Source organism: Elephantulus edwardii, unplaced genomic scaffold (genome assembly GCF_000299155.1).
Source record: "Elephantulus edwardii isolate Elephantulus edwardi_28Jun2011 unplaced genomic scaffold, EleEdw1.0 scaffold00011, whole genome shotgun sequence".
Classification (NCBI taxonomy): domain Eukaryota; kingdom Metazoa; phylum Chordata; class Mammalia; order Macroscelidea; family Macroscelididae; genus Elephantulus; species Elephantulus edwardii.
The window spans coordinates 19970641-19982648 of record NW_006399761.1 but is presented as its reverse complement, the minus strand read 5'-3'; the positions used below and the strand labels follow the sequence as shown (position 1 = coordinate 19982648).

Here is a 12008-nt window from a genome sequence, read left to right as displayed (position 1 = left end):
TCATGAGAGATTGATTGCCTTCCCTTTCCTTCTTGAAGACCCAGTGTCATAGGGAGAACCTGGCTTTGAAACAAGCCCATTTCACTTGCGGACAGCTCTACTCTATATTCATTTTCTTATTAGAAATGCATAGAAATTAAGCATATATTAAGGAGGGGGAAAGTACCTAGATACACAGAATCTATTTTTGTGAGCAAAAACCTCTGTGTACTCCCAGAGAGACAGGGTTTCCCCTCCTCCCCCTTACAAAAGTTGATCTCCCCAAGTCCTTACGTGTGTTGGAAATGATGCTGCGTGAGTGGCTATTTGCATGCACTTGTAGATTAACAGTTTTGATCTGTGGCTTAGTGGTAAGAAACTGTGCTGCCAACCCAAAGGTATGCAGTTTGAATCCATCAGCTGCTCCGTAGGAGAAATAGAAGGCGATTTCCTCCCATGCGATTTGTTGCCTCTGAAAACTCACTGGAGGGTCTGCTATGGGTGGGTTCTGACTTGATGGTACTCACCAACAACAATCACAAAAATGTGGCTGCATTTAGGAGACTTGGTGAAGCAGTGACTGAAGCATTTGGCTTCTGATTTGAACTCACTAGCATCTGCTTCTATAAATTCACAGCCTTGGAGACCCTTTGGTGCAGTCCCAAGGGTCTGTCTTAGAGTTGTCAAAAGTCGGAATGTACTTGATGGCTGTGAGTTGGTTTTTTTGTTTTTGTTTTTGTTTGTTGTTGTTATCTTTTTGTTTGGTTTTTTTTTTGTTTTGTTTTGTTTAGAAAATGCCTTTCTACTATTCCATGCCCAGTGATTGATTTCAGAAACAAGTAGGCTATTACTAGTCAGGGAAACCTTGAAATGTCCTTGCAGACAACTAAAACAGCTTGGTGGTGCTCCCTGATTAAAACAAGCTTGGAAGCAGGAGTGGCATCCACTTCCGAAATGTCTTGCCTCCGGAAACTCTATGAACTTGGAGAAAGAATGAAAGTTATACAAGTGCTCAGGTCTTTCGTTCATAGGGTTGCTATGAGTTGTCTGTGCCTCGACGGCACTTAACAACAATAACAATGACTTTGAGGTCCAGAGACATGGCACTGGGTTTGTCATGGGTATTGGTCCCTCATGCATACGGAGGAATGACAAGTGACCAATGTGTAATACATACATTGCTTGTTAAATGTCCACCATGTTGACATAGATATAGAGGGGACGTGTCATGAGGCCAAGCAAGGACATTCTCATTTTGTTGCAAACTTTTAGTAAGACCCAGAAAACAAGTCATTATTTTTATTTTTGCCATGAGAAATCTTTGTCATCTAATACAACATAAGGTATTCGGAAGTTCCAAGTGGAAAAGCTAGGTCTAGAGAGGAGTTTATGAAACACAAGAGGTTACACCATCCCAGCAAAGGAGGACAAGGTTAGAAGTCATAATTCAGAAAAGGGTGTCGTGTCACATTTGAGAGTCCAGGCAGGGGACAGCGCATTCTGTCACTACTTCTCAGTGGCATCCTCAAACATTTCATCTGTGTGGGAGAAGCGAGAACAGTATCTTTCTGGACTTAAGCTAGTTTGAGTTTAGCTTTGGGTAAGGAGATTCATTAGAAATAGAAGACAAAAAATCCTCACTGCTGGTCCAATAGGCAGTATCTTGATAGAAGAGAAAATATTGACATCATCAACAATTTGATAAGCAGAAGCATTATGGTAGATGGAGAAAAGATTGAAATTGTCTATGATTTTATCTTACTTGGATCCATAGTTAACACCCTTGATGACAACAGTCCAGAAATCAAAAGACGTGTTGCATTGAGAAAGTCTGCTGCCAAGGACATCTCAAATACACAGGAGCAACAATGTCCATTTGAAGACTAAGGTGCACCTGATTCAGACCATGGTCTTTTCAGTCACTTGCTTAGTATCTGAGAGCCGGACAATGATTAAGAATGAAAGAAGAATGCACACCCGTGTTTATCGCGGCTTTGTTCACAATAGCAAAGAGTTGGAAACCTAAGTGCCCATCAGCAAACAAATGGATAGAGAAGCTCTGGTATATTCACACAATGGAATGCTATGCTGCGTTGAAAAACAAGGAACTCATGAAATATTATACAAAATGGGTGACACTGCAGGACAATATGTTGAGTGAAATATCTCCATCACAAAAGGACAAATACTGCATAGGGCCACTGTTGTAGAATTGGACTGACATTGGGGTTATGAGAAAGATGGGATAAATTATGTATACTGCATTGAAACAGATGAGGGAGAAAACTGTTTAAAAGGGATACATGATTAGGTATTATTGTCATGGCAGGAGTCCAGAACGAAGGTAGCATAGTGGAGTGGACCTGGGGGGAGGGATTGTATAACAAAGAATTTTTCTTTTACTTTTCAAAGAGAAGAGCAGACTGGGGGGAATGGGTGGGCAGGGAGAAAAGTGCAACAATGAATGAATGGTAATCCAAAGTTTCTGTAAACTTTCATTAACATTAATAATAATAAAAAAAGAATGATAGAAGAAGAGTAAATGCCTTTGAATTGTGTTGGAGAAGGGCACTGGATGTCCCACGGACTGCAAATAGAACAGATACGTCTTGGAGAACGTTCGGCCAGAGTGCCCCTTAGTGGCAACGATGGATGGTGAGGTTTTCTCTCAAATACTTAGGGCCTGTTGTTAGGAAGGGCTATTCCTTAGAAAGGAACATCATGCTTGAAAAGGTGGAGTAGTCAGTGAAGCAGAGGCAGACCCTCAATAAGATGGATTGACCCAGTGACCATAGCAGTGGGCCCGTGTGTCAGAAACGATGAGGATGGCACAGGATAGGACAGGATTCTGTTGTTCCCTAGCGTTGCTTAGAGTCGTAATCAGCAGTTCCTAACAGCCATAGAGCACCTGAGCCTCACCCTTGTCCTGGTCCATGATGAGCAAACAGAACATCAGAAATCTGTGTGGAGGAACTCCTAGAAATGCCCTAAGCGTGCTGTGTTTAACGCTTCAGTGTTAATGAAAGGAGGTGGGCGGTTGAGAGAGTTGGGAGGACACCTCATAGACAATGGCATGTCTACTCAGACACATCAGAACTTCCTAACATTTGCCCAAAGACCAGTTGCCCCCGAGTTCATTCTGATTCATGGTGAATCCCAGGTGTAACAGTAGCTGTATACCCCATAGTGTTTTCAAGGCTGTGTGACCTTTCAGAAGGTGGATTGCTGGCTTTTCTTCCACCTAGCCTCTGAGCGAGCTCATACTAATAACCTGAGCACTTCGCTGCCTGCACTAGGACAGTTCTCTATGACGTAAATCACTGTCAGACTCACTTGGTGTTGCTGTTGCTGCTGCTGCTGGTGGTGGTTATGTGCCGTCGAGCCACTAGTGACTCATAGCGACACTTTGTACAACAGCCCTGAACCCTGCTCTATCTTGAGCCAACTTCACTGTCTCTGACACACCTACCCCCATCTCGTCCAGGGTCTTCCTCTCCTGCACTTTCCCTCCACCCTCCAAAGCAAGCTGTTCCTCTCCAAGGACTGGCCCCTCCTTTGGACATGCCCAAAGTATGTCAGATGGAGCTTCTGAATTCTTGCCTCCAAGGAACAGCCTGGTTTCATTCTCTCCAGGATGAACCTGTTAGTTCTATTAGCAGTCCATGGTATATTCAATACTCTTCTCCAACACCACAGCTCAGTATGTGTATATGGCTGTGGTTAGATGTTGTCAGATCGGCTCCAATTTATAGTGACCCTATGCAAGACAGAGCAAAGCACCTTCCCATTCTATGGCAACCTTGCAGCCTCTGTTATGTTTAAGACCCTTGTGGCAGCCACCATGCCAGGCCATCCTCTTTTCCAGGTCTTCCTGTTTTTCACAGATCCTCTGTGCTATCAAGCATGATGTCCTTCTCCAGGGATTGGCCCTTCTGGAAACATGCCCAAATGTAGGAGAGAAACTGACCATGTTCACTGTTAAGGACATTTTGGCTGCATTTCTTCCAAGGCAAATGTTTGTTCCTTTGACAGTCCATGGGATATCCAGTATTCTTTGCCAATATCTGAGAGCTGGACAGTGAATAAGGATGACAGAAAAAGGATCGAAGCCTTTGAGCTGTGGTGTTGGAGAAGAGCACTGACCATCCCATGGACGGCCGAGAAAATGAACAGATATGTCTTGGAGAGGGTGCAGATGGAGTGCTCTTTGTAGGCAAGAATGGATGAGACTTTGCCTCACATATTTTGGACATGTTGCTAGGAGGGGCTATTCCTTGGGGAGGAACATGATGCTGGGAAGGGTGGAGGGTCAGCAAAGGAGAGGAAGACCCTCAACCAGATGGATTGACATGGTGACTGCTGCAGTGGGCTTTTCTGTCTCAACTTGTATGAGGGCGGTACATGATACAACAGAGTTCAGATCCTTTGTTCATAGAGTTGCTATGAGTTGTGCTTGACTCGAGAGCAGCAATTGCCAACATCACAATTCAAAGGTGCCGGTTCTCCAGTCTTCTTGGTTCATTGTCCAGCTTGCACATGAGGTGATGAAACGTAGCACGACTTGTATCCAGCACACCTTAGTCTTTAAATCGACAGCCTTGCTCTTTAAAGAGAGCCCTTTGCTGCAGATTTGCACAATGCAGTTCATTATTTTTTTTATTTTATTATTTTTGTGTGTGTACCATCAAATCGGATCTGACTGGTACAGGAGGAGATTGCCCCTCCTTCTCCAGCAGAGCGTCTGGTGGATTTGAACTGTATACCTCTGGGATTGCAGTGCAGCTTCTTGCCACCAGAGCTCACTTGCAGTTCATTATTTGATTGCTGCTTCCATGGCCGTTGACTGTAGCTGTTGTTGTTGTTGTTATGTGCCGTCGAGTCGTTTGCGACTCATAGTGACCCTATGCACAACAGCCCTAAACCCTGCTCTATCCTGCGCCAACTGTAGCTATGTTAGTAAAATCAAAACTTAGATAACTCTAGTCTTTTTTTCATTGATTATTTTATTGGTCTGTGATTAGTTTATTGGTCCAGTTGTGAGGATTTAATTTTTTTTTTAATGAGATTTGCCAAGTTGTTATCGGTGTCAGGTACCATCAAGTTGACTTAGAGTTGTTGAACAACAGGTCTAAACCTTGCTCTGCTCTGTGCCATCATCATCTGTCCCGCCCAAGCTCCTTGTGACAGTCACTATGTCAGTCCATTTCATTGAGGGTCTTCCTCTTTTTTGCCAGCCCCTTACCTCTCCCATCACGATGTCTCTCTCCAAGGACTGGATCCTCCTGAAACTCTGTCCAGAGAAAGTGAAACAGTTTCACCATCTTGACCTCTAAGGAGCATTCTGGTCGCACTTCCTTCAAGAATGAATTGTTTGTTCTTTTGGCAGGCCGTGGCACAATTAAAAAAACATAGATGCATCTCCTGTCACCTTTATTCACTGTCCAACTTTCAGATGCAAATGGGAAGCAATTGGAAATACCATGGCTTGGGTCAGGTGCACCTTAGTCTTTAAACTGACATCTTTGCTCTTTAGCACTCACAGGCCTCATCAGGAGTGGGTAAATACAGAGGATAAGACTCCACTCCTAGTTTCTGATTCAAGAGGTCGAGGTAGAGCCTTAGAATTTGAATCTCTGATGATCTCCCAGGTAATGCTGACGCTGGGGCCCCACCTCTCCACCCCCAGAGTCCCAGTAAAGATGCAAAGGAGGCGTGGCTTCCCAGCCAGCAACCCAGTGCCCCCCTCTCTCTGTCTCTGGGGAGAATGAAAATGAAGGGTGGGAAAGGAAGAGGCCTTAACCCAAGCTGCCCTTTCATATTTTATTTCCCTCCCCTCCTCGTCTGGGAAGGCAGAACTGCTCATTGAGTCTGACGCTGAGAAGCATTAATTGTGATACTTTACTTTGCCTGAGCCATGATGAAGGCATCATAGCAAGAAGTTAAACCCTAGGGAGGCTATTAACAATTTAGCATTTCCAGCGCATGTGGGAATGTCGATCCGACTTACCAATGAGAATATTATGGATGTGTTTAGTCCAAGGAGCAACAGAATCAGCCCCGGTTCCCTATTGGCTCTGCATTGACCCTCTCTTCCTGCAGGAAGAGAAACGCAAATCGGAGTTTCTCTCTCACAAAGACAGTGTGCTTTTGTCTAAAGTAAAGGGGTCCAGCCGTTTCTCTACGACCTGCTCATTCTGCCCGGGAACAGGGTGGAGGGTGGACGCCACTGGAGGTGCGTCAGGAGCGGCATAAATCGGGATAGGATTTGGTTCTGATTTTTGAAAGCAAATCTGTTCACTTGGATCTTTGGCTGGGACTCTTCCCCCAAGGACCACCTAATGGGTCAGTAGGAGTTCCTGAGGGGTCCACACCATCTGTATGCTCACCTGCTTACTGAAAGGTTGACGTTTAAGTCTGTCTAGATGCGCCGTGGAAGAGAAGTCTGGCAAGCTGCTTCTAAAAGTTCAGCCTTCAGAGCACGGGTCTGCTCTGACACTTGGAGGTTGCCATGAAGGCCGACTGACTTGACGGCACCTGGCATCAGTACAGAGAGGACCCTCCTTATTGGTAGTTCTTAAACAGTGGGTTCTGGGCTAGGAACAGCGGAGGCAAGAAGGTAGGTGTCTGGCATCAGTACAGAGAGGACCCTTCTTATTGGTAGTTCTTAAACAGTGGGTGCTAGGCTAGGAACAGCGGAGGCAAGGAGGTAGGTGTCCCCACAAAGGGCACACTGGGCCAGGAGCCAGTGAGTAGACGAAGGCTAATTCTCATCCCCGTGAGATTACTTAGCACTTTCATTTTCCCACCTGTGAAATGAAAGCATGAATTTGATGGTCAAGAGGGACCCTCCCTCATAGAAGGACCTCATGCTTGGAAGGGTGGAGGGCAGCGAAGGAGAGGAAGACCCCGGATAAGATGCACTGACCCAGTAACTGGAGTAATGCGAGTAGGTGTGTCGGAGACAGTAAGACCAGCTCAGGACAGGGCAGTGTCAGACTGTTGTTACATAGGGTCGCTGTGAGTCATAGGCAACTCGATGACACATTAGAACAACAACAAAGCTTTTTACAATGCAAACTAAAAATGAACACACACTGTGCTCCGTAGAAGGTCCAGTTTTTTCTCCTAGGCCTGCATTATGGAGCCCTGGTTCAGGCAGCTGGGATTTCTCAGGGCCAAAGATCTGTGGGCAAGTTTACCAACAAGAGACATGTGCAGGAGGCCAAGGCTGGGCGAGGGGAACAGTCCTCTCATTTGTTTCTAGAAGCTTCTCTTCCCACAGTCAGAGGCAGAGAATTCTGAGTTAGCCTCCCTCCACCTGCAGGGGCCCATGGACCTTGTTGCTTTCATGCTGGCATCACAGGTGGACGGACCTCAGGTGGAATGTCACAGGAACAGGATGCAGCCAGCACGGTGCACACTCATTGTTTAAAAACAAAACACACACACACAACAAAAACCATCACCACAACAAACTGACGCAGGAACAAGTTTAAAAACGGCTTCTCAGATTTCACGGTGAAGAAGCACCATGAATAATAGGCCTGGTTAGTTTTGCGCCGTCCCCTCAGTTCACTCGACGCTGGCGGTAACACACACAGACATGTGTTTAAAAGTCGCAGCCTCTTGTCTGCTGCTTTGTTTCTCCGGTCCGGTAAGGCCTCCACAGCTGCCTCCCTGGCCGGGCCTGGTAGCACTCGCTTTATGCCGTCTGTGAAAAGACTTGGGGGGGTGTGTGTGCACACACACCATTGTTACCCCACCAGGCTTCCCATGAAGGGAGACTTTGTCTCGACTGCCCTGCCGCTTGGCAGCATGGCCTGCAGGAGGCGGACAGGATGTGTTTTACACTTGAGACCTGCAATCCCGGCATAGAACAACAAGACTTTTAAGTGCTCTTAATAGTAACCTAGTGAAAATCATGCCCTGTTGACTCACCATCAAAGTCTGTTTTTCTTCTCCTCCACTCTCCCAGTCATCACAAACTGCGAACCTCTAGCATCCATGAGCACCTCTGACTCCCTCTGTCTCTGTCTCAAGGTCAATGTCTGTGCCATTGGCTGGCTGAAGGTGGACTTGGAAGGCTAGATGTTCACCACGCCAACCATCTAGGTTGCATGATCGCACAAAGGAAATATTTCTCTCCTCACAAAGATCTTAGTGCTAAAAAAGGGCTTGATTTCTACTCCTAGATTTATACTTATTAGCACAAGAAGTCATTTGTCTTCAGTGGAGTTCAACAGAGTATAGTAGGACATGCAAAATGGGCCCCTTTTCCCAGATGCTTTGTCATTTAGTGGTTTAGACCTTCCTTTCTTGATGGGGACTTGGCTGAAGTTACGTTAAGGGGTGCCCTCTTTAGTCTTCACTGCTTTGTGCTGAGAAGCCACGCATCCATGGGGTTCTCCCTGAAGAAAATGCTAGAAGGTGTCAACCATGTCCACAGATGGTCCACATTCCCCTCTTCTCTGGGGGAGTGGTGGTGGTCTAACCTAAGTAGTGCATTGAGGAGCCTGGAGGGCAAGTGGGGTTGTACCTCATGGAAATGGCTTACAGATACAGTTATTGCCTATTAACATATTGCATTTTTGTTTGGAATTTTCTATAAGACAGAGTTGATGTATGCATGCCAACACCAGCCTTGCAGATAAACCCCCCCATTCTTCCACTCTACCCCAAATATCACGGGTTCCCCATGCCCCTCATCCTCCAATACTATTTAAAGGGCTACCATGAGATTGTCTTCCCAAGAAAACAATTGAGCAAACAACTCAATAATAAACAAACAAACCACACCATTTTCCCAGACTGAAAGTGAACTTTTCGCAAAACAACAACAACAACAAACAAACAAAACAACAACAACAACAATAAAACAAAACAAAAACAAAAAACCCCAAACAGCCCTCTACAACAATCTTTAAAAAAGAAACTGTGGGGAACCCGTCACCAGCATTTCTTTGTTGTAGGCTTTGGGCCCAGTGAACTATCTGCAAGGCTGTTTGTAATGATGTTAATCTATTTTAATGGAATTGAAACGCGATATCCTGTGGTTTACGATGCACGTTGTTTATAGCGCGAGTGCTTGATTTTGGGTTTCTTTCACAGATAAACTTCTGCACTGGAGGGGCCTCTCGTCCCCTCGTTCGGCACACGGAGCTCTAATCCCCACGCCCGGGATGAGTGCTGAGTATGGCCCGCAGGGTATTTGTAAGTTGAGCATTATTTCTTCTACGCTTAAATGTCTATGTGTATAAAGATGAGTGTTGCTGGAAATTACCCTTTCCCTTTTTTTTCCAGCACTGAAGGGAGTTACTTTCAAAATAGTCTGGCGCCCGTACACGGTATTATTCCATTACTCCTTTGGCACCCACTCCACACAGGCCCCCAGGGATTTTGTCTCCTTCCCCGTGTTATACTCTCTTTCCTCACTGAGGATTTGAAGCTGACAGCAGCCTCAGGGTCTAGCTCTTGGCCTGGTGATTGGCCAGTCATTTCTGCCAGTCACAGAGTCTAAGTTCTCACTGAACGTTGGTTGGCTCCCCTGCCTCTTTGTGCTGTCCCATTGGATGGAACTAACCAATAGCTGACTTCCAGTCGGTTTCTGCAGGCTGCATATCCCAAGAGAAGAGATTGCCTGTCTTTCCCCTTTGGAGCAGCTGGTGGATTCGAACCACTTACCTTTGGGTTGGCAATGTAACTCCTTACCCACTAGGCCAACCAGAGCTCCTTCAGAACTACAAATTTGCTCCGTGGCATACGTCTTTGAACGCAGGTCAGAACCACAAGGAGAAATTAGCCTTTGATCAGCCAGTTTAAAGTGAATACTTGTTATAGGGGTGCATTTTTATATACTCATTGCACATCACATTATATGTGGGTGCTCGCAAACACACACGCTTTTACTTAATTTTTCCTAGTTTTAGAAAAAGTCAAATTTTAAGTACCGTTCCACCACTCTGTTTACTTGTTAAAGCCAACTTTTATGTTTTGGGAACCTTTTAAAATGAAACTTTAGCTTTGTATATCTATAAAAAAATGTTTCAAAACATGTTGTAGTAGAAGGTCATATGGTTTATTTCTTGATGTTGGCCTATATAGTACGAATCATGCCCCTAGGTTAAAAAGAAGGGTGTGGAAATAGAAGTGGATATCTAATTTTTATTTAAGGAAAGTGTTTTAACTTAAGGAATAAATGGTAAAGAATGTATTATGGAATGGGAAAAAGACAGGTGAAGGGTCGTGGGGCAGAGAACAGGGCCAGCAGGACCATGGAGTTGAGGCCGTAGAGGGGGTCTTTTCTAGAAGAAAGGTTACCCAGACCTCACTGGCTGGCATGGTATGTACAAGACAGGGCATTCACCCCGAGACCAAAATCCAAAGCCAGTTGTTTATTTTCATTAACTCCTATGTAATCTTAGGTAACAAAGAGTTATTGTGTGAATTTCATAAGCCTTAGGTCCTGAGGGTTGGGTGGTGCAGGGGTTAAGAGCCACCTCGTCTGCCCTCCCCCCTCCCCACCCCCAGCCAGGTCCAAGCCTGGGTTAGGTCACAAATTGCAGAGTTTAGGGATTGGACTGGTGGATTCCAGTCCCTGCATGCCAGCTGGGTTGAGAGAGGGCCCTGGTTTTGCTGGGGGTGCCTGTGGCCCACACTTGGCTGTTGGGAACCCAGCCACCTTTTGGGGAGGAGAAAGAGAAAGAGGTAGGGTGAGGAGGAGACGTGGGTGGAGTTAAGAGGCCAAGAACTGCTCACCTGGGAAGCACGTTAGTCTCTGTTGCCTGGTCTTCCCCAAAGTGGTGAACTTGAGAAGCCAGGAGCTTGATATGGAATCTGTCTCCTAGCCACTCTTCACGAAGCATTGGGTCCACACCAGGAGAGAGTGTAGGAGGACCGGATAAGGCGTGTGGAAATGGGTTGTGGAGCCCCAGGAAAGCTATCTAGCACAGCTGACACCCCATTCAACCACATCTCTTGCTTGCCTTCCCAGCATTGACCTGTGACCTCCTTAATTGTGGGCCAAGTCACATGACTTTAAATGCCCCATCCCAGCCCCTTTCCTCACTTGAGCCTCCTTTCTGGCCTTCCTATGGAAGCCTTTGAGAACTTGTGATGTGGTTAGTGACTTATTCTCAGTAATGAACCAAGTCTGATCGGAATGGAAATTTGCATTCATGTTCGACCGGATAATTTACTAAGGGCCATTGAGCCTCATGACAGTTCTTGAAGCTATGCATTTATGCCCATTTTATACACAGGGAGCCTGAGGCTCAGAAAAATGAAATCGCTAACCCCTGAATGACCAGCTTAGTAAATATCATAGTTAGAGTTCCAACCTCAAAGATCTTGGTTCTAAGTCCCCAGGTACAGGCCACCTATGACTTTTTAGCCTCAGGACAGACTAGAAGCTGTGTGTTTCTATCTCATATAATAAATAATATAAAAACTAATATGATGGGTGGACTAGTAGCCGATTTTAACCCTTGCAGCTGCCTTAGAGTCCCAGGCTCGGGGGGCCCGCTATCAAAGTGTAGCTCTGAGTCCAAACAATTCTGCTGAAATCCCAGTGAGGCTCTCAGATTGAGAAGTTGATTTTCATCAGAGTAAATGAAGAATATTATTATATTTTACACGTCAATAAATCAATGTGGCCCTAATTTTGCCATGCAGGAAATCAATTCTGGTCTTTCTAAACCAGCAAAGATGTTATGAACAAAGTAATTTTGCAAATTATGGCAAGTAACACATTTATTGATGACTGCAGTGGAGGGATTTAGAATCTGTGAGCGCTGTAATGTAATATGTTGCGCTGGCCCCAGCTGAGTGAAGTACAGATTATATGGTGAAACTGTAATGCATCATTTGCTATTAGTGGACTGGTAATAATTACCAGTTTCAAAGCAGCTCTTTCCATGTAATCTTTAGTCTCAATCGTAACAGCCCTTCTCATTGACATTATGATTACACGAGCTGCCCTCATGATCTAGAATATCTAGTTGATGGGAATACTAAAATGTGATAGAGAAAAC

The 12008-nt window shown here is 45.3% G+C and overlaps 1 protein-coding gene across 5 annotated transcripts in view; it reads left to right on the top strand.

The window, feature by feature from the left end:
- The window catches only part of BCL11A (B-cell CLL/lymphoma 11A (zinc finger protein)), a 125221-nt gene that overhangs the window by 98768 nt on the left and 14445 nt on the right, over nt 1-12008 (top strand). For 3 of the 5 annotated variants that reach the window (XM_006880942.1, XM_006880941.1, XM_006880938.1), the window contains exon 3: nt 9088-9189. The exons of the other annotated variants lie outside the window; for them this stretch is intronic. In XM_006880942.1, coding sequence (XP_006881004.1) covers nt 9088-9189 — 102 coding nt within the window. The remainder of the gene's footprint in view (nt 1-9087; nt 9190-12008) is intronic. 5 annotated transcript variants of the gene reach the window in all.